The 23462-nt window shown below is 42.8% G+C and overlaps 1 protein-coding gene across 1 annotated transcript in view; it reads right to left on the reverse strand.

Moving 5' to 3' along the window:
* Positions 1–2707: 2707 nt before the first annotated feature.
* LOC124775137 (reversion-inducing cysteine-rich protein with Kazal motifs-like) overlaps positions 2708–23462 on the reverse strand; it is a 370434-nt gene continuing 349679 nt past the window's right edge. Inside the window, exons 14-15 of the mRNA XM_047249977.1 lie at positions 19956–20189; positions 2708–5766 (exon numbers count right to left, since the gene is read on the reverse strand). Of these exons, the coding sequence (XP_047105933.1) occupies positions 5338–5766; positions 19956–20189 (663 nt within the window). The 3' untranslated portion in view covers positions 2708–5337. The remainder of the gene's footprint in view (positions 5767–19955; positions 20190–23462) is intronic.

Raw genomic sequence — 23462 nt, forward strand, 5'->3', positions numbered from 1 at the left:
GGAACTTGCTGTTCCAACAGGACAATGCACGTCCGCATGTATCCCGTGCCACCCAACGTGCTCTAGAAGGTGTAAGTCAACTACCCTGGCCAGCAAGATCTCCGGATCTGTCCCCCATTGAGCATGTTTGGGTCTGGATGAAGCGTCGTCTCACGCGGTCTGCACGTCCAGCACGAACGCTGGTCCAACTGAGGCGCCAGGTGGAAATGGCATGGCAAGCCGTTCCACAGGACTACATCCAGCATCTCTACGATCGTCTCCATGGGAGAATAGCAGCCTGCATTGCTGCGAAAGGTGGATATACACTGTAGTAGTGCCGACATTGTGCATGCTCTGTTGCCTGTGTCTATGTGCCTGTGGTTCTGTCAGTGTGATCATGTGATGTATCTGACCCCAGGAATGTGTCAATAAAGTTTCCCCTTCCTGGGACAATGAATTCACGGTGTTCTTATTTCAATTTCCAGGAGTGTAAATGGAAATCGTGGTTACTGCAACATAATTCAGATTGTGCCGTTAAACAACACGTCTCAGGAGAAGTCTATAACTACTAAAAAAGTACGTAAGGCAGTGATTTGTGACACTGTTCGACGCTATGCAACAGTATAAAGTTACTTATTTGCACTAGCGTGACAACAGATGATCCAGAAGGTGGAACAATAAAAATATGTCTTGCTATTTTGTTGAGCAACTGTCGTTTAAAAGTAGTTTAAAGGAAACCTCAACGGCGATTTAGTTTAAACATTGAAATTTTTCTGCTGAGTTGTAGAATGAAGTCCAGAGACTTCTTGCAAAGTACACTACACTTTTATCGCGTCTCAGCTTTCGCTTAAGACACCTTAATCCTCTTTGTCTATATGAACGGATAATTTTTTGAAACTGTAAAACTCCAAGATTTCAATTCGATGATGTGAGCATATCTGGTCATGTCAAACGATTTAATTACACACTCTAAGAAAAAAAAAAGAAAAAAAAGCTCCACGAAGGAATTAACCGAATGCGACGGAAATCGTTAGATGTGCTGTACTAATGTTTATGTACAGTCAAATAAATGTTTACAATTTCAGGAAAACTGCATGATTTATTCAAGAGAAAGAGCTTCGCAAATTGAGCGTTGGTCCACCTCTGGCATTTATCCAAGCAATTATTCGGCTTGCCATTGGCTGACAGAGTTGTTGCATGTCCTGATGGATACCGTGCTAAATGCTATCCAAATGGCGCGTTAAATCGTGAAAATCACGAGATGCTTGGAGGCCCTGCTTATAATGGACCAAACGCTCTCAGTTATGGAGAGACCCAGCCACCTTGCTGGCAAGAACGAAGAAAAGCAGTGGAAACTCTCACTATGTGCGGGCAGGCGTTATCTTGCTGAAATGTGAGCCCAGGATGGCTTGCTATGAAGGGCAAAAAAGTGGATTATAGAATATCGTCAACGTACCGCTGTGCTATGAGAGTGCCGTGGGTGACAACCGAAGGGGTCCTGCTATGACAACAAATGGCACCCCAAATCACCGATCCTGGTTGTCAGGCCGTATACTCAGTTTGTATCCATCGCGTTTTGGGGCGTCTCCAAACACGTTTTCCCTGGCCATCGTGGCTAAATTTGAAGCAGGACTCATTACTTAGAATAATTCTAATCCAGTCAATGAGATTCCAGGCGGAAGACGTGTCTGGAGAAACTCCGGACAGCGGTGCTTACGAAAGGAACTTGTACCCTAAATTAAAACACGAACAGTGAAAGTTTTCTGTATAATATGGTTAACGATCACGCTGTAGTGTTTATGAATCTAATTTACGTTCAGGAAAGCAAAGAAATACCCTATTCCTGCCTCTGTTAAACACTTCGCATACATTTTGGAAACTTTCGTTCAATTTTACATGAATAACACTATGCGCTAACGGTTTTGTTACACTTGTGCCATCCACGGGGATAATGGGGTGTTGAAAGGAGGGTATTCGAATACCCTTAAATTAACCATTTCAAATCCGTTCAAAATCACACGGAATCTGAGGCAATGCGGGAAAAAGGCACAAGAAAAATAAGTAACAAGACATTGATTTCAAATTTTTGTTCTAAATTTCAAGGAATTACTCGGATATAAAACCAAAGAGCTTTGGTGTTCCATAAGTCTTGGTATTCTTCATCTCTGTACATGAATAACGAGGCGTATCAAAGACATTAAGGCGAATGTTTGCCATCGATGTTTAATTTGCGGACCTTCATGATGTGTACGTTTCGTTCTAGTAAAGTAGTGGTTGGAACCTTCTCCTGTATGGGAGTCGCGCATGTTAATAAACGTAGAAGGACTTTAATTGGTGGTATGCTAATTCCTCAAGGGAAGGAGACTTCGAGTCCGTCGTAACGACAAGGAAAAGAAGGAAGTCTACGATGTATCATATTAGATCTACAACTGTGAAAGACTTTTTGGTAAACCTATAACTTTGATACATCAGTTACGAACAATAACATGAGGTAATTGTGCGGTATGATTCGCTGGAAGTTAGCAAATTTATTGTTCACAAACCAGTTATTTGTCTGATAATAGAATAAGGAAGAAAGAAGACCCTTTCAGTGACGCAGTACATGTTTTCGTCATAAATCGATGGGTAGCAATTAAAAGCTCACAATTAAATACGATACAGTACATAATATTTTGAATAAAAATACGTTACAGGAAAATGTGTATAAAACTCTTCTGTACAAAATGCATATATTTATCAAAAATTGTATTTTCAGCAAAACGTAAAGATCTCAAAGCATAAAATGTTCCTGTACAAAAATATTAACATCGCTAACAAGTTTATACTTTAGAAATTAATATTCATAACATACTACACAATCTTTGAAGGAAGGGGGACTAGAAAATGGAAACTTACAGAAAATACAAAATCATCCGTATGTGTATGCATAAACAAATATTGACACCAAGAGAAAATACAACATAACATCTTTGGCACACAAAATCACAATGCTATCATTGGTAACAACCACCAACGGAAGGTTCTTCACTACTACTGTGATGTGCTCTTTGTTAGGCAGGAAGGGAGGTTGTTTGAAATCATTAGACATTACTTCAATGGCAGAAGTTAAAAACCGCTGTCATTAACATTTTCTGAGATCTTCTGCTTAACGATGCAAAAAGTTGCCTCCAGTGACCACTACGTTAAATGAGAAAAGTATTTTTACTCCTCTCTACTGGTAAAAGTATTAAATAACTTCCTCTAAAACTAAATTGTCCTTGGCAGTGATTTCTCATAGTTCCGCACTTCAAATCCCAATAAAATTGTAGGCCTAGTGTTGTGATAGCTTTGACCGGAAAGGGAATGTACATAAATAATGTAAAATCAGTCTTGGAACGACATATTATGACAGAATTTGAACAGTTTTATTGCCGTAGTTGTAGCTTCATAATGCTTTCGTCGGTAGCTGTGTTGGCTCACGTAGTCGCCTGACAATTCGAGAACGGCTAGAGCTGCAACTAAGGACGGTTGCTGGGTGAGCGTTTAGCATATCTGATTGCTGTTGAAGGAATTCGTTCATAACAGCACGGGGAATTTTTCTCAAAGGTAAAAGGCTCTAAGTTTCGTATGTCACTATTCGATGTCTTAACCTAGGTGCAAAGACATGAAGGCATGGTTGCAATGGTATGAAATTCCTGGTGGGTGTTGTGTTTCTAGTAGGTGACGGTCAAGTGGAGGAAAAGTGGACTCACAAGTTTGCCTATCGTAGTATGAGATCTTAATTGAAGTTGTAATTATTTGCACTGTTTCTTACAAAGAGAGTGATTCGGCGATTCCTTTGGTTATTGTGTGAGGATCTGTAATCCCCGGAACAGGGAAGGCAGAGGGGAAAAGAGAGGACAGTAAAAAGTGTTGTACAGCACATTCTGAGCTAAAAACTGTTGAAACATTTTTGACTTCGTAAGAAACATTGTTTTGAATTTGACACATTTTTCAGACACATAATCTATCCACAGTCGTTTTGGATGCTTTATGAAAGATTTTTGTGTATGTGTCTACCCTTCCTTTGATACCACACGCAGCCATAAAAGTACAGCTACCATAATGTATTTACCATTAGTGAAAGCTTCCTACACGAGATCAAGTGTTGAGATGGCACAAGTCCTTTGCAGCTGTCCGAGGCGAAGTGGAATACAAATATGGGCAGGTCCTCCACGTCGCAAATGAATGCCGTTACAGATCGAGTGTCGTGTCTGGTGAGGTAAGGTCATCCATTGACGGGAAGGATGAGCAGCGAGAAAAATTTGAACTTGTTTAGCGTTCATGAAACTTTAACACGGAATTTGACTGGATGTAAAAGTGCGCAGAAATGGGGCGAAATACCGACTCAGGGAAAAGATAAGGGGAAGAATATGTAATGACGACCTGCAAGGGAGTCGGACCTCTTATGCCACTATACCACAAGTGACGAATGATGTATTCCGGAATATGATGCTAAGATAAAATGACAAAATCGGAACTAGAAACTTCTGAACTCTCCCCATTGCGAGAAAGCGAGATGGAACAAAAGCAAAATCAAATCGACGCTCATTTGCGAGTCGACGGTTCGACTACAGCAGATTCACCTCCAAGATATTTTGCCAGTAAAATTCCTTGACAGAATCAGGAAAAGGGTGGTGCGTGTGCGAGGGCGTACTCAGTGAGAGACTGTCACCCCACACTCGACAAGGCAAAGATCCTTGCAAACCGAGATCGCATCCTGCTCCACGAGAATGGCAGATACATAAATTGAGTATCGGCCGAATAAACCCACAACATGTGAAGGATATGGACTACTAGTAAGTGAAAGCCAGAGTCACGTGTCTAAAAACCTCAATGGTGTTTCGCCATTTATTGCAGAACTTATATGAGCTACCCCTTCTCTCCCTTAAATCCTGAGTATACTTTTCAATGCACTTGTGACTGGGAATTGCAAGTACTTGGATGCTACCCCACAGGAAATAATCCTGGCACGTGGTTCTCTCCAGCAATGAATCTCTGCTGCCTGTGATTCTTTTTTGTTGCCAGAGCTCGAAAACCAGTCAACTGTGAATAAAATTAGTATTTTGCATATTATCCAGCGGCGTAACGAAACTGCTGAATGGTATTCCATCAGAAGCCACCCAGGACTGTGAAGAAGTCCAGAAATCATGTCTCTAACACACCTTTTCATAAGGAGTGAGGAGGGAAGACACAGCTAAACTTTGCACGCGCCACAGTAAACCTTATGGTGCTTCAAAGAGTACAAATACAGATCACACTTTCGGTTCCCGGGTAAAATGCAGAGTACTCCCACGCTAGAACGGGAACGATACTTCGGTGTGTTCTTCTGTGGTTCAGTTAATCCACTGACGCCTGATGTGTATGTAGCCTGGTGCAGCCTCTAGAGAGGCATAGCGTGACAGCGAAGGCGAGGAGCCAGGCGCCGGCTCCGGCAGGCTTCGGCGCGGAGGATGTCTCCGGCGCGGCCGTCACGTCCTCCGCGGCGAGCAGCAGACTGAGTGGCAGCTGCGCGGCGAGGCGCGGGCTGCGCGCGCGCACCAGCGCAGACAGCTTGCGCGCCTCGGCGGCGCACGCCTCCAGCTGCAGGTGCGACGGCGCGCGGCCGGGCGTGCGCGCGGTCACCACCACCACCAGCTGCGGGCCCACGCCGGCGTAGCCCTGCACCACGCACTCCGACACCGCCACCAGGCGCTCCAGGGCCGCCACCACCACCCGCACCGTCAACGCCTGCGAGTCGCCGCGCACCGCCTGCACCGATAGCTCCACCTGGCCACAATTGGAGGACACCTGTTTGTTTCTATAGTCCTTTTACAAAATCTCTCCTTCCCGTACTCGTTGTATCAATCCTTTACTGCAGACAGAAGGTATTCTCATAATTACCGCACGGATTTTATACAATATTGAACTATACATGACATATGTACATGAATACGTAAACAATATTGTTGAATTACATAAAGAAGGATCCTTTATTGTATGATTATATGATAGCGGAACAAACACTGGTAGCAGTTACTTCTGTAAAATATCTGGAAGTATGCGTGCGGAACGATTTGAAGTGGAATGATCATATAAAATTAATTGTTGGTAAGGCGGGTACCACGTTGAGATTCATTGGGAGACTGCTTAGAAAATGTAGTCCATCAACAAAGGAGGTGGCTTACAAAACACTCGTTCGACCTATACTTGAGCATTGCTCATCAGTGTGGGATCCATACCAGATCGGTCTGACGGAGGAGATAGAGAGATCCAAAGAAGAGCGGCGCGTTTCGTCACAGGGTTATTTGGTATCCGTGATAGCGTTACGGAGATGTTTAATAAACTCAAGTGGCAGACTCTGCAGGAGAGGCGCTCTGCATCGCGGTGTAGCTTGCTCGCCAGGTTTCGAGAGGGTGCGTTTCTGGATGAGGTATCGAATATATTGCTTCCCCCTACTTATACCTCCCGAGGAGATCACGAATGTAAAATTAGAGAGATTAGAGCGCGCACGGAGGCTTTCAGACGGTCGTTCTTCCCGCGAACCATACGCGACTGGAACAGGAAAGGGAGGTAATGACAGTGGCACGTAAAGTGCCCTCCGCCACACACCGTTGGGTGGCTTGCGGAGTATAAATGTAGATGTAGATGTAGATGTAAATACACACTGCTGGCCATTAAAACTGCCACACCACGAAGCTGACGTGCTACAGACGCGAAATTTAACCGACAGGAAGAAGATGCTCTGATATGCAAACGATTTGCTTTTCAGAGCATTCACACAATGTTGGCGCCAGTGGCGACACCTACAACGTGCTGACATGAGGAAAGTTTCCAACCGATTTCTCATACACAAACAGCAGTTGACCGGCGTTGCCTGGTGAAACGTTGTTCTGATGCCTCGTGTAAGGATCGCCTATCGCGATTGCGGTTTATCGAATCGCGACATTGCTGCTCGCATTGGTCGAGATCCAATGACTGTTAGCACAATATGGAATCGGTGGGTTCAGGAGGGTAATACGGAACGCCGTGCTGGATCCCAACGGCCTCGTATCACTAGCAGTCGAGATGACAGGAATCTTATCCGCATGGCTGTAACGGATCGTGCAGCCACGTCTCGATCCCTGAGTCAACAGGTGGGGAGGTTTCCAAGACAACAACCATCTGCACGAACGGTTCGACGACGTTTGCAGCAGCATAGACTATCAGCTTGGAGACCGTGGCTGCGGTTACCCTTGATGCTGCATCACAGACAGGAGCCCCTGCGATGGTGCACTCAAGGACGAACCTGGGTGCACGAATGGCAAAACGTCATTTTTTCGGATAAATCCAGGTTCTGTTTACAGCATCATGATGATCGCATCCGTGTTTGGCGACACCCGGCGTGATGGTATGGGGTGCCATTGGTTACACGTCTCGTTCACCTCTTGTTCGTATTGACGGCACGCTGAACAGTAGACGTTACATTTCACATGTGTTACGACCCGTGGCTCCACCCTTCATTCGATCCCTGCGAAACCCTACATTTCAGTAGGATAATGCACGACCGCATTTTGCAGGTCCTGTACGGGCCTTTCTGGATGAAGAAATTGATCGACTGCTGCCCTGGCCAGCACATTCTCCAAATCTCTCACCAATCGGAAACGTCCGGCCAGTGGTGGACGAGCAACTGGCTCGTCACAATACGCTAGTCATCCTTCTTGATGAACTGTGGTATCGTGTTGAAGCTGCATGGGCCGTTATTACGGCTAGAGGTAGTTGTTCTGGGGACTGATTTCTCAGGATGTATGCACCCAAATTGCGTGTAAATGTGATCGAATGTCAATTATAGCATAATATATTTGTCCCATGAATACCCGTTATCATCTGCATTTCTTATTGGTGTAGCAATTTTAATGGCCAGTAGTGTACGTTCAGGAATATGCAAACAATATTGGTGAATTGCGTAAGTATATATGTAATGAAGAAATTATATGTAAAATCCAAAATTTTACTTATTTTTCGCTAGAAGATATAAGATCACCGGTAGGCTAGCCAGACATCCAGGTTAACCCTTTCGCAGGCACTATCAAACATGTATGCTCTGCAGGTACAGCGCCCTTACAGATAAGAGTATATACACTGAAGCGCCAAAGAAACTCGTATAGGCAGGCGTGTTCAAATACAGGATATGCAAACAGGCACAATACGGTGCTGCGGTCGGCAACGCCTACGTAAGGCAACAAGTATCTGGCGCAGTTGTTGTACCGGCTACTGGTACTACAATGCCAGGTTATCAAGATTGAAGGAATTTTGAACGTGGTGTTATAGTCGGCGCATGAGCGATGGGATATAGCATTTCCGAGGTACCGATGAAGTAGAGATTTTCCCATACACCATTCCACGAGTGTCCCGTGAATATCAGGAATCTGGTAAAACATCAAATTGCCGTCATCACTGCGGCCGGATGAAGATCCTGCAAGAACAGGAGCAACGACAGCTGAAGAGTATCGTTCAACGTGACTGAAGTCCAACCCTTCCGCAAATTACTGCTGATTTCAATGCTAGGCCATCAGCAAGTGTCAGGGTGCGAACCATTCAACGAAACATCATCGACATGGGCTTTCAGAGCCGAAGGTTCACTTGTCTACTCTCGATGACTGCACGACACAAAGCTTTATGCTTCACCTGGGCCCATCAACACCAACATTTTACAGTTGATGGCTGGAAACATATTGCCTGGTCGGACGTGTCTCGTTTCAAACTGTATCGAGCTGATGGACGTGTACAGGTATGGAGACAATCTCATGAATCCATGGACCCTGCGTAGAGCAGGGGACTGTCCAAGCTGGTGGAGACTCTGTAATGGCGTGGGGCGTGTGCTGTTGGAATGATATGGGACCCGTCATACGTCTAGATGCGACTCTGACAGGTGGCGCGTACTTAAGCATACTGTGTGATCACCTGCATCCGTTCATGTCCATTGTGTATTACGACGGACTTAGGCATTTCCAGAAGGACAATGCGACACCCCATATGTCCAGAATTGCTACAGAGTGGCTCCAGCAACACTCTTTTGAGTTTAAACACTTCCTTTGGCCAACAAACTCCCCAGATATGAATATTTTTGATCATATCTGGGATGCCTTGGAACGTACTGTTCAGAAGGGATCTCCACCCCTCGCACTCTTACGGATTTATGGACAGCCCTGCAGGATTCACCGTGTCAGTTCCCTCAAGCACTACTCCAGCCATTAGTCGAGTCCATGCCACGTCGTGTTGCGTCACTTCTGCGTGATCACTGTTGCCCTCAAGATTTTAGGCAGGTGTACCAGTTTCTTCGGCTCTTTATTGCATGTACCTTAAAACTTATTTCGCCGATGTTCAGGAAATATTAATAGTTTGCAGGTACATACAGGGTGTTACAAAAAGGTACGGCCAAACTTTCAGGAAACATTCCTCACACACAAATAAAGAAAAGATGCTATGTGGACACGTGTCCGGAAACGCTTAATTTCCATGTCAGAGCTCATTTTAGTTTCGTCAGTATGTACTGTACTTCCTCGATTCACCGCCAGTTGGCCCAAGTGAAGGAAGGTAATGTTGACTTCGGTGGTTGTGTTGACATTGACATTTTCTGTGAACGTTTGGGCAGGCATTGTTGGTTATGTCTTGATTGGGCCCCAAGTTCTTCCAATGGAGCACGTTATCATGATTTCATACGGGATACTCTACCTGTGCTGCTAGAACATGTGCCTTTACAAGTTCGACTCAACATGTGGTTCATGCACGATGGAGCTCCTGCATATTTCAGTCGGAAGTGTTCGTACGCTTCTCAACAACAGATTCGGTGACCGATGGATTGGTAGAGGCGGACCAATTCCATAGCCTCCACGCTCTCCTGACCTCAACCCTCTTAACTTTCATTTATGGGGGCACTTGAAAGCTCTTGTCTACGCAACCCCGGCACCAAATGTAGCGACTCTTCGTGCTCGTATTGTGGACGGCTGTGATACAATACGCCATTCTCCAGGGCTGCATCAGCGCATCGGGGATTCCATGCGACGGAGGGTGGATGGGTGTATCCTCGCTAACGGAGGACATTTTGAACATTTCCTGTAACAAAGTGTTTGAAGTCACGCTGGTTCTTTCTGTTGCTGTGTGTTTCCATTCCATGATTAATGTGATTTGAAGAGAAGTAATAAAATTAGCTCTAACATGGAAAGTAAGCGTTTCCGGACACATGTCCACATAACATATTTTCTTTCTTTGTGTGTGAGGAATGTTTCCTGAAAGTTTGGCCGTACCTTTTTGTAACACCCTGTACATAGGTAGTGTAAATCTCAAGTTAAAAAATTTTCTAATCACAAATGTAAAAGTTCTCATTAGTTTTATAAATTAATTTCTTTCTGCCCAGGGTAAACTTGGAACAGAGAGGATGGAGCAGGTCTGATGTTCTCTTTCGTGGTAATCAGAAGCTACAGCCACTGTGACGGCACAGCGTGATAAAGATTTTATAAAGAGTATTATTGAAGACACGTTCTGTGCGTGCTGGAACGTACGATCAGCTTCCCGCCGGCAATACGCACAATGCGTTCCTCCCTTTAGCCGGCCGGGCAGGCAGGACGCTGGGTCCTAGCAGCCGCAGTTGGGTGAATTCTTAATCAATTTACCTCCGCTACAGAGGAATGAGGCAGATGTGTCTCCTGTTGAAGCATGTAGGTCACAGTGGAACTGGATGCCCGGTTAATATAGTTTTCCAACTGTTCTGTTGCCATGCACAGTCTTCTGTCTGGCAGTGTCTATACGTAAAAGGTAAACATTAATAAAACTTTCAAATTGCACGAACGGATTCCTGGTTGGAAAAGGAGAAAAAAAGTCCTATGAACATGTGTCCGGAAGAGCATCGTTGCCACGGCAGAATGACTCCTCCTCTCACCACGTGCCATGTGTTCCTTGTCTGTTGCAGGCTGTATAAGCAGCAGAGTCATCCGACATTCATGTCGTCAGCGCCTCGAGATGGTGTCTGTATACGGCCAAGCAGATGCAAACGGTATAGAAGCACCACGGCTGTACCAAAACAAGTACCCTCAGGGACACCAACCACATCACACAATATTTCGAGACTTTTTCTGGGCGACTGTGTGATTATTTGTCCTTTCAGACAGACGAACATGGAGGGAGGCGGTGAACTGTGGGTACACCAGATTTGGAGGACCGGGTTCCACAGGATACTGAGACGAACTCTACTACAAGCTCTGGGCATGTGAATCGCGCCAACAAGGTGCAATCCAATGTACAATTGTATGTATTCTGCAATACAATAGCTTCTATTCCATCACCTGATGGAGAATATTTTGAACATCTTTTGTGACATGAATGCAGTGCAGCTCTGTACTGTTTGAAGGGACGATCTGTTGTCGTTACGTGCACATCGTCCATTTCATGTTCATAGGACCTTTCTTCTCCAGTTCGAGTCAGGAATCTGTCCCTGCAATTTGTTGGTTTTATTGATGTATATAAAAGGCAATGTTCTCACTGATACACTCATCATCTCCCGGCCAAACCACTAGGTGTACAAACTTCAAATTTGGGGAGGATGTTGATCTTACCCTGTAGACGTCGTTTAAGAAAGGATTTTTCGAAATTCCACCCCAAACGGGATGAAATAGGGAATGAATTTTATTTGAGAATATGTCGCTATTAAGTCAAGTTTGAAGCTAAACCTACGAAAATTGGTTCTCGGTTTCTGGGTCAGAAATAATGAAAACCGAGTTTCATCATTTTTGGAAATTTAACCCCTATGCGGGTGAAATAGTGAGTGGAATTTTTTAAAAATGAAGCACTATTAAAGAACCACTAAATCATATTAAAGCTACAGTTATTAAAATTGTTATTTGACTTCTGGATTACAGATAGAGAATTGGCATTTCTGTGTTTTTGGAAATTCAATCCTTAAGGGGTGAAATAGAGGATTAAATGTTTTATGAAATCGCTCTCTGTGGAAGCATTTTTAAAGCTAAATGTTAGAAAGTTGTTGTTTGACTTCTCGGTTGGAAATGAAAAAGTACGTGTTTCACTGTTTTTTGAAATTTAACTCCAAAGGGAGTGAAATAGGTGATGATAATGTTTTATGAAAATAATTCGTTACATTCAAAAATTTTTAAAGGTAAATCTGTGAAATTGGTAATTCACTTTTCGGTTAGATATAAACAAATATGTGTTAGCGGATGTATATTTCTATGGAAATATAGCCACAAGAACGAAAAAGGCCTGATTAACAAAAACCTTGGAGTCTAGTTACCATAACAGTTTTCCGGTCAGAAGTACATTCGGAAAAAGACATTCTTCTATGGTCTTAATTAGTGCGAAAAGTTAAGAAGATGTTGCAATTTGCGAACAACATAAAAATTACATTAAAGGAAAAGAAAAAATTATGTGAAGATCATATAATTTACTCGAGGGAAGGAGGTGGCGCTAAACTAGTGTCTTTATAAATGGTAAAAGATCGCGCAACTTCACAATTCAACGGTGCATATTAATTGTGCTAGAAATATTATCTTTAGTGGCTTGTAAAATTTCACCATAAGATAAGCGATACAAAATAACAAGATTTGAGTATCCAATTTACTTATTCGGCACACATTGCAGTTTCCTGGAAACCACACAACCCTATTCACCTGATACATCTATGACCTTACAAAATGCATCTTCTGATATTCCCACAGTCACCTGGAGAGGCATAAATGAAGCCTCCAGTTTCTTGATACTGTCGGGAAGGGAGATAAAGTGACTCTCGATGTATGAAACTGAACTGGATTTGGAACTGTTGAATGCTGACTGAGCCGTATACGTAACATGGAGTAAGTTTGTGTAAAATACGTAAGTGATTTCCATGCCTTCTGAAAATAAACTGAGCTCCATCTGTGTATGTGAGTAAAATTTTTTTCTTATTTTTCGACATCTGGCTGTAGTAACTTAAGCCCATCATTAACGAATCGTTGAAACGTCTTTTGCCTCCAAGGATTTTCAATAAATTAAGTAGTGTGTAGATTGAGCCTCAGAGTTCAACTTGCCCATAATTACATTAGCGATGAATCGTTCTACAGAATCCGTCGTCTCATCAGCAGAATCCTAAGTATGTGATTTGCCAATGTCAGCCCTGAGTTTTTCTAATTTATCAACATAACAAGAATCCACGTAACTCTTCTTCAGAGTGGACTTGTCGGTAATGTTGGGGTTGCCGTATTTCTGTGTGAAATGTTTAAATTGAGGTACCTGAAGTTTGTTCCAGGATATGTTCCCTGGGCCAACGCAACACACACTAGATGATGGTGGCTGTCGCTACAGCTGTGTAAGTAGAATCTGTTTCTGCAAAGAAATTCCTAACATGTAAGTTGATTCGTAAATGTTGTTCTGTTGGAGGTTCGATTCTACATCCTATACTTTTATCAGAAGTGTGGCAGATGACCATTTTACCATCAGTGTTTAAAGCTCTTTGAATGGAAATTCATGTTTTCAGCTTTGACAACAACGAAGACGCAACCGGTGCCATGGTTTACTTAAACGAAACTGACTATGAAGCGTTTGAAACGAGTCATTGTTGTCTACATCTAACTTGTACAATTTAGCTTTGAGTGTAACGCGATCGATTACAGTATGAGAAACATAATTATAAAACTTAATCTTTTTGCCTTTCTTGCTGTTTAACGAAACTGTATGGAACTTCCGCAATAATATTAAAACATCTAAAATTACCTACTGTAGTTTGAATTGCATTGCACCTCAAATATGTAATTTAAAATTTTGAAATGAGAGTTCTTTCAGTGTAATTCGTCATATTTCAGTTTTTATCATTACTGCGTATGAAGGGACAGAATACGTAATTACGTAAGATCTGGGCTCTGCTCATAATAAATCGATATTTAGTCTCTCTTAAAAGTTATCAAGTGCATTTTCTCCGCTGTTTTGATACATATGCGCACCGGAGAAGCAATGTAGTCATTTTTGAGGGGACTTTTCGATAGCACTGCGTAACTTCTATGAGGGGTGCTACTGTCGACAGCAGTAAGACGAAGTAAATGATACCGCTTACGCAGCGCTAGTTCTCTGGAACCTCAGGAGAAGAGTGTGCTTTTGTCGGGCAGGGGCATTGTCTTGTGTTACATTCAACAATGTCCAAGCACTAGCGGTCACCCGCCAATTACGAGTTCTGAAAGTATTATGTCGGTTGGTATAGTGAGTAGTGATTCGTTTTTTTTTTCGTGGAAGGTTGTAAGTGTACTGCCATATCGCTGGTTGAGTTGTAGAGTATCTTTGCGGGCAGCCGCGTCTAGAGGGTCGAGCGCGAGACACGGAACTGTTATGTTGTGTAGTGTGTAGCTCTGCATGGAAGAAGCATTGTTAGTATCCAGGCTGAAGTGTTGCTACAAGTGCTATTACAGTAAAGTGATTAAATATGGAAGTAATTAAAAGGAAAGTGCGTCAAGATGTAATTAAAAATGAGCAGTGCCGCCGATGACGTATTTGTGTATCCTCTCGTTGCTTGTCGCACAGTATCAATCATCCGCGCCATGTTCGGCTTCTCAGAATAAACTGATGTGAATCAGTAGAAATTAGTTACCATAAAAGAGTGCAATCAAGTGCCAGTGTCTTGAAGCGAGCATGAGAACGTGCGTTCGATCATCGCGTTTCCGCATTATCAACAATCAGCCGCGCCGCGACGGTTACCCGCACGCTCGTACAAGTGAGAACTAAAAAATTAACTTTACAAACAGTGTTATGTCATTACTAGTGCCAAGGAGGACTATTACCGGGTATCTGTATGTGTGGCGAGCGTAAGAACTTTCCTTCGATCATTCGGCTTTCGCATCATCAACAATCACCTGCGTCGTGTCGGTTACGCTTACGCTCGTCCGAATGATAATTTGGACTGTTAATCATCAAGATTGTTAATTGGGATAAGCATTTACGATTTAGAGTGTAAACAGTGCAACCTGTGGTTTCCATACCGTCTCAGATGTTCATACCAGACATCGGACAGTGTTATGCTTTAACGTTGAGTGGCTCCCCTAAACCAGCTTGCGTATTTCGATAGATAACTTCAGGCAAGCCAGCAGCAGTGTGGAGCAGAACAATACGACCGCCGCGGGATTACCACGTACGTGGTGTGGATAGGGCACGCGGTCACGGAACGAGAAGTCAGTTTAAAGGGTCCCCCACCCATTAGTACTCCCGGGTGTGTTACAAGGTGTACGTAATTAGATATGAAACCAATGGACGAAACAGTATCGTCATTCTCTCTGTAGCTTCCAGCGGTGGATAACACTATTGTATGAGCAGTTATGAAAAACTACCCCGTACAACTGTATTGCGAAATATTAATTCGGAGAACCAATACAGCAGTAGCAAAGTTCAGTGTGAAAGTGGAATAAATGTAACTGTTAATATGAGCGTGGTCGTGTCTAGATATTGTTAGGATGTGTGTTGTGTAGAAATATCAGTATACGAATTAAAAAGATCTGTGCTGTTATGTTTTCAAATAAACTTCGTTTCAACTAAATTTTATGAACGTTATCCTCCTCATTATCATTATCATCATCGTCATCATCATCGTAATCCTTCCAAGTATTGGGCCTCTTGACCCTTACAATCTCTTCGGGAACTGCTGCTGCCATTTTTTCATTTGTTGAGCTAGCGAACACCTTTGAGTTGGTAATACTATAAGGGTTTTGTTTAATACAGAAAATTGTAATGTTGTTAGTATTTTGGCTGTCACGCAGAAAAATAAAGCTTCAATAGCGTCTTTGTTATAGTGGGCAACATCTCTGCCAAAGAGGTTGCGCTGCGAGAGACTTAGTAGAACCTTTTCTCGTGATGGAGTGCAAACTTGGAGGGAGGAGAGAGAGAGAGAGAGAGGGGGGGGGGGGAGGAGGGTTGTATCTTGTGATGGAGTAAGATCCTTTTAGGTTATGCTGTGTGCCAGAAATAATTTTCTTCGTTTATGGGTAGATATTTTGTAAATTCAGTCAGAGGACTTAAAAAGGTACTGTAGTAACGCATTTTCCGAGACATAAAAGTGTAGTAATTAATTCGGTCAGGGATCTAGAATTTGAGTTTTTCTTATAATAATGTAAAAATGCGTCATTCACAGATTTGTTTTTCAAAGGTGGATATCATATTTGTTTGTAAGAAAGTAAAGAGGATTTGTTCAGGTTGTTTCATCATTAAAGTGAATTTTTAATATTTCAAGTGTTAAAATATTTTGTCTTAGTGATTTAAAGTTTTGTTAATACAGTTACTTTATTGTTCATTCATTTCAACATTCGCCTCTTTATTTCAAGTTTCACATATAAAATTTTGCTTTCCCGAGTTTCTCAGTGGCATAAATTTAATTGACAATAATCACTGCAGTAATGAGATTTATTAGCACAGAAATTTTGTGGATGCCTCTATAGTTTAAAGCATGCATTGCACATCGCGTCGCTAGTATTTTGAATGTTTATTTCTTAACTAGCATAGCATAGGCAGCCACAGTAGTTGGTAAATAGCGGAAGCACAGCATTAATTCACTGTGCAAACAGATAGGCCATTTATAATTTACATGTGATGCAATTAAGATTTCAACAGTGACATACTTTTCAGGTAGGGAATTTTTGTAGTTATTTATATTTCACATTTTTCTCTCAGTCAGACTGCTTATATCATTGTTAACTGGGCAGTTGTCTTAAATTTAACAGAGCAGACTGTTCTCTCGCCATGAGCGTTGCAGTACGCAGTTTAATGTTGCATTTCAGACTAACTTTTCCATTACTGATCACTTTCCAAGAGCTGCGATATTACTTACAAAACTAAAGACGAGCTTAATTGTTTCTGTAATAATGAGTTCAACTTCACATTACCACACAGAAAATACCAATAAATATAACTAGAAATTACGATACAACAAAAACTAATCAGCCACTTTCACCTAGCAACAGCTTGTCCACTATGAACTCAGCGCTATTTTCTGACATTTTCTCGGTAGACAGGTTAGTGCTCCCCTTTTCTCCACTACGGTACTTTCTTTTTGTTTATTGCTATTCCCGCTGCGCATTTCATTTACTAACAAACTTTGGCCGCGGAATACTCTGGCGTTTGCGTAGAGTTGTCGTCGTTAACAGACAACCACCACAGCTTGAATTTTTTAAAATGACATCATACTCGCCAGTGTCTAGAGAAATTATTTATTTCACAGTTGCAGTTTCGGCCTTTGGGCCATTTTCAAGTGGTGCTGCGAAAGATTGTTCTTCAGCACATTTTAGATTTTAAAATCCTCCGACATGTACACATCACCGTCAAAAATAGTCCTTTTCACTGTAGAAGTACAGTAAACTAAGGCCGTTGGCGCGAAAGTACATTCCCAAGTGGTGACTGCCTTTGCAGTCTTGTTTACTTGTAAACTGTTTGCTAGAACATTGATTTGTAGCGATTTACGTGAATGATGTTAACATTGGTAACATTTCACGTAATTACCATCATTTCACGGTATACATAGCTTCACACTCGTCTGATTACTGTGTATCTGCGGTGAGAAAATCTATTTTTGTCAACAGAAAATATGATGTCCTTCAAAATTTCAACTTGACTGTGAACCCCTGTCATGAGGAGTTAATCAGTTGCTTGAAATAGCGTCAAAAATGTGGGCTGTAGACCGACGTATCCGTTACGACAATGAGGCGAAATTTAGCTTTACGGCAGCAGACAACCGACCCTTGTGCCTTTTCTAAAAGCACGACGTCACCTGCAACGCATCTCTCGGGCTCGTGACCATATTGGTTGGACTTTATACGACTGGAAAACAGTGCCACGGTCAGATGAATCCCGATTTCAGTTGCTAAGACCCGATGGTACGATTCGGGTGTGGTGCAGACCCAACGAAGGTATGGACCCAAGTTGTCAATAAGGCGCTTTGTAAGCTGGCGGTGGCTACATAGTGATGTTGGCTGTGCTTACATGGAGCGGAATGGGTCCTCTGGTCCACCTGAACAGATCTTCGACTAGAAATGGTTATATTCGGCTATTCTGAGACCATTTGCACCAAACAACGATGGAATTTTTGTGGATGACTTATTTGGCCGCAGTGATCGTCCGACATAATCAAGAGGTCATTTCATGCACAAAATCCTGCACTCGCTACGCTTTCGCAATTATGGACGGCTATAGAGGAAGCATGGCTCAATATTTCTGCAGGAGACTTCGGAACGACTTGTTGAGTCCATGCGACGTCGACTCTCTGCACAATGGGAGGCCAAAGGAGGTCCGACTTGCTAGAAGGAGTTATCCGACGACTTTTGTCATCTCGTTGTAAACCGTATTACGCGGCTGCTCGTGGGACTCCACTCCATGTACGCACACTAGACAGTCTCCCTTGATACAGGAACAAATGAGGCAATATTTTTTTTTTCAATGTGTGATTACAAGTACTTCCAAAAACGAAAGCTACGTGCTGTCATTCTGTGTCGCCTCTATGTTGAACCATCTTACTGCGCTGATTTCGTAGAACCCGAAATTCAGACCACTTCAGTGCCACGTCAGGAGTGCGGAGTGGTACTAGTTACATGTCATCTACAACGCTCTCATGCGGCCAATATGCTCTTTTAAAGGGGTGGCTAATAATAGCCCGGAGAACGTATTTGCAACCGAAACTAATACAGAAGCGCCACTCTGTCGCTGCTAGAATGCTAGTCATTCTTCGTGTTCCAATGACAATATTAATACACGTAATTAAACGAAACATGGCACTATACTGGTTTGGAACCATTCTATTGAATGAGCACATACAGTGCAACCTGCAAAAGTATTTTGTTTGTAGCAAGAAAGAAACTGTCATTTCCAGTCAGTGCTGGACGTCGCATGAAAAGCGTGATAAGCAATATTTTATGGGGCTGCAATTCGCAATTTCACTTGCTTCTTTCGTAATTGATTTTATACTGAAGTTGGTTAGTGAAAACATATAATTTCTAAAGTTCGCCTTGTATCCTGAGTAACCCTCATTTTGTGTTCAAGAAAAGTTTAAAATATGTTGTTGTTGTGGTCTTCAGTTCTGAGACTCTCCATGCTACTCTATCCTGTGCAAGCTTCTTCATCTCCCAGTACCTACTGCAACCTAATCCTTCTGAATGTGCTTAGTGTATTCATATCTTGGTCTCACTCTACGATTTTTACCCTCCACGCTGCCCTCCAATGCTAAATTTGTGATCCCTTGATGCCTCAGAGCATGTCCTACCAACCGGTCCCTTCTAAGTTGTGCCACAAACTCCTCTTCTCCCCAATTCTATTCAATACCTTCTCATTAGTTATGTGATCTACCCATCTAATCTTCAGCATTCTTCTGTAGCACCACATTTCGAAAGCTTCTATTCTCTTCTTGTCCAAACTATTTATCGTCCATGTTTCACTTCCATACATGGCTACACTCCACACAAATACGTTAAGAAACGACTTCCTGACACATCTGTACTCGATGTTAACAACTTTCTCTTCTTCCGAAACACTTTCCTTGCCATTGCCAGTCTACGTTTTATATCCTCTCTACTTCGACCATCATCAGTTATTTTGCTCCCCAAATAGCAAAACTCCTTCACTGCGTTAAGTGTCTCATTTGCTAATCTAATTCCCTCAGCATCACTCGAATTAATTCAACTACATTCCATTATCGTCGTTTTTCTTTTGTTGATGTTCATCTTACATCAATCATCCTTTCAAGACACTGTCCATTCTGTTCAACTGCTCTTCCAAGTCCTTTGCTATCTCTGACAGAATTACAATGTCATGGGCGAACCTCAAAGTTAAAAATATATATAATTAATACCCTGCCTGCGATACTGTCTTACCGATACTTTCATGTCGATATGGCTGAGGCAGCGTTAAAAATTTAGGTATTCATATCGAAATTAGACATTGTATCGAATCTGGTATCGCAGTGTCGGACAGTAAGGGGAAATGAGAGAGAAAGAGACCTGTTTGCGGCTGTAGAGGAGGATGAGGGCTCCGGCGCAGACAGGGCAGCAGGCGCCGGGCGGCCGCAGCGGTTGGCAGCCCTGCCTGGCCAGTGGCGGACACCTGCGCGGGTCCCGGCAGCCGGAGCAGCGGCCCGCGTAGTCGAGGGGCACGCGCGCTGCCAGCGCCTCGCACTCGGAGCGGTACGTCACGCCGTCCGCGCCGCACACGGCGCCCGACAGCGAGCAGCTCTTCTGCAACACGCGGGGTTCCCACCTGTGACCTCTCGGCGCACAGTGTTCTGTGGGCTGGCTAAGTGAAGCGACGTGTGCTCATTACGGACTCGGAGTTGCTCTAGCTTTTCGTAAACAGCAGTTGGTCAAACACACTGTGACCAACCCAATTGCATAAATGATAAGCTTTAGTCGCCGAGTGATTTACATTCACAAGAGTGTTTAAAGGTCTACCATACCCAACAATCGTGCCAGCTGATATCTAAAACTACCGTACGAAATGATTTTTGTTCAGTGTGATTTCACAGCTACCAGTACAGTGTTTAAATACGTTGGCATACGGTTAAAGTGGCGACAGACATGTGACAGCACAAAGTGAATGGTCTCCGAATGGCAAATACGCGAGATTCCTCACCGTTGTGTCGAGGACTATCCGCTAGAAGGCACTCTCTTCGATCCACGTGGCCTCTTATATAGTCGCTTTGGGTTAAAAAAAACTCACGGTTCACTACATGTACGAAATGGAAAGTGATTCGAAACTAGTAATTAGTGCAGCTGTTTCTGTAGTGCTCTCACGTAGCATTAAGTTAAGAAACAAGAGAAAACTGAATAGAAGAAGACGGTGGATTTTGTCACTCTATTAAAAGTGAGAAACCTGAGCATCAATCAGCAAAAAATAAATTTCTGTTCATAACCTAGTATGTAAATTCGGCTTTGTTGTTTCATTTACTTTTTATATGTAGTTGAGAATTTCGCTGTAATTTTTATCGTAGATATAGATGCAAAAAGTTATTAGCTGACTAAGAGAACCGAGCGACGAATTTGCATACCTCTGGAGAGGATGTAATGAAAATTTTAATTACTTTAATAATGAATATAGTAAATGGGTCATGGAAATACTGTTCTTTATTACTTCATAACAGTTGTTCGATCAGACTAAATTTACATTAGTAATTGTGCCGAGGGATGCCGACAACATTTCCTTCCTCGGTGCATGGCTGAGTCGAACAGAAAAGGGATCTCCTCCCCACTACACACCATATATATATATATATATATATATATATATATATATATATATATATATATATATATATGTATATATATAGTGACCGGGCCAAATAACTCATGAAATAAGCATCAAAAGAAAAAACTACAAAGAACGAAACTCGTCTAGCTTGAATGGGGAAACCAGATGGCGCTATGGTTGGTCGGCTAGATGGCGCTGCCATAGGTAAAACGGATATCAACGGCGTTTTTTTAAAATAGCAATCCCCATTTTTATTACATATTCGTGTAGTACGTAAAGAAATATGAATGTTTTAGATGGACCACGTTTTTCGCTTTGTGATAGATGGCTCTGTAATAGTCACAAACGTATAAGTACGTGGTATCACGTGCGGACGGTATTTGCTTCGTGATACATTATCCGTGTTAAAATGGACCGTTTACCAATTGCGGGAAAGGTCGATACCATGTTGATGTATGGCTATTGTGATCAAAATGTCCAACGGGCGTGTGTTACGTATGCTGCTCGGTATCCTGGACGACATATTCCCAGTGTCCGGACCGTTCGCCGGATAGTTACGTTATTTAAGGAAACAGGAACTGTTCAGCCACATGTGAACGTCAACCACGACCTGCAACAAATGATGATGCTCAAGTAGGTGTTTTAGCTGCTGTCGCGGCTAATCCGCATATGAGTAGCACACAAATTGCGCGAGAATCGCGAATCTCAAAAACGTCGGTGTTGAGAATGCTACATCAACATCGATTGCACCCGTGCCATATTTCTATGCACCAGGAATTGCATGGCGACGACTTTGAACGTCGTGTACAGTTCTGCCACTGGGCACAAGAGAAATTACTGGACGATGACAGATTTATTGCACGCGTTCTATTTAGCGACGAAGTGTAATTCACCAACAGCGGTAACGTAAACGGGTATAATATGCACTGTTGGGCAACGGAAAATCCACGATGGATGCGACAATTGGAACATCAGCAAACTTGATGGGTTAATATATGGTACGGCATTATGGGAGGAAGGACAATTGGGCCCCATTTTATCGATGGCAGTCTAAATGGTTCAAGGTATGCTGATTTCCTACGTAATGTTCTATCGATGTTACTACAAGATTTTTCACTGCATGACAGAATAGCGATGTACTTCCATCATGTTGGAGGTCCGGCACATAGCTCACGTGCGGTTGAAGCGGTATTGAATAGCATATTTCATGACAGGTGGATTGGTCGTCGAAGCACCATACCATGGCCCGCACGTTCACCGCATCTGACGTCCCCGGATTTCTTTTTGTGGGGAAAGTTGAAGTATATTTGCCATCGTGATCCATCGACAAGGCCTGAAAACATGTGTCAGCGCATTGTCGATGCATGTTCGAACATTACGGAAGGTGAACTACTCGCTGTTGAGAGGAATATCGTTACACGTATTGCAAAATGCATTGATGTTGACGGACATCATTTTGAGCATTTATTGCATTAATGTGGTATTTACAGGTAATCGCGCTGTAACAGCATGCGATCTCAGAAATGATAAGTTCACGAAGGTACATGTATCACATTGGAACAACTGAAATAAAATGTTCAAACGTACCTACGTTCTGTATTTTAATTTAAAAAAAACCTACCTGTTACCAACTGTTCATCTAAAATTGTGAGCCATATGTTTGTGACTATTACAGCGTCATCTATCACAAAGCGAAAAAAGTGGTCCAACTCAAACATTCATATTTCTTTACGCACTACTCGAATATGTAATAAAAATGGGGGTTCCTATTTTAAAAAACGCAGTTGATATCCGTTTGACCTATGGCAGCGCCACCTAGCGGGCCAACCATAGCGCCATCTGGTTTCCCCCTTCAAGCCAGACAAGTTTCGTCCTTTGTAGTTTCTTCGTTTGACGCTTATTTCGTGAGTATTAGGCCGGGTCACGATCAATGGACCAACCTGCATATATATCGCACTGTGTTAGTGTGTGTGTGTTTAAACTCATGTATGTTTGTATGTCTACCATTTCCACATCTGGATCAATGTCAGCCAAACTTGGTACACTACCAACACCACTTACAATCTTGAAAGAAGTGCTGTGTGGTGAAGAACCACCTCTCATCGGGGCGTGAATGAAAAACAGGGCGACGCGGGAAATGCACTGAAAGAGGGGGTCAAGAAGGTGGTCAGGCAGAAAGGGGGTGGGGGAGGGAGGAGGAGAAGGGCAGAAAAGGAGGAAGAGGAAATTAGAGAACGACGGGGAGGAGGAGATGACAAATGGAG

Source organism: Schistocerca piceifrons, chromosome 2, assembly GCF_021461385.2.
Source record: "Schistocerca piceifrons isolate TAMUIC-IGC-003096 chromosome 2, iqSchPice1.1, whole genome shotgun sequence".
Taxonomy (NCBI): domain Eukaryota; kingdom Metazoa; phylum Arthropoda; class Insecta; order Orthoptera; family Acrididae; genus Schistocerca; species Schistocerca piceifrons.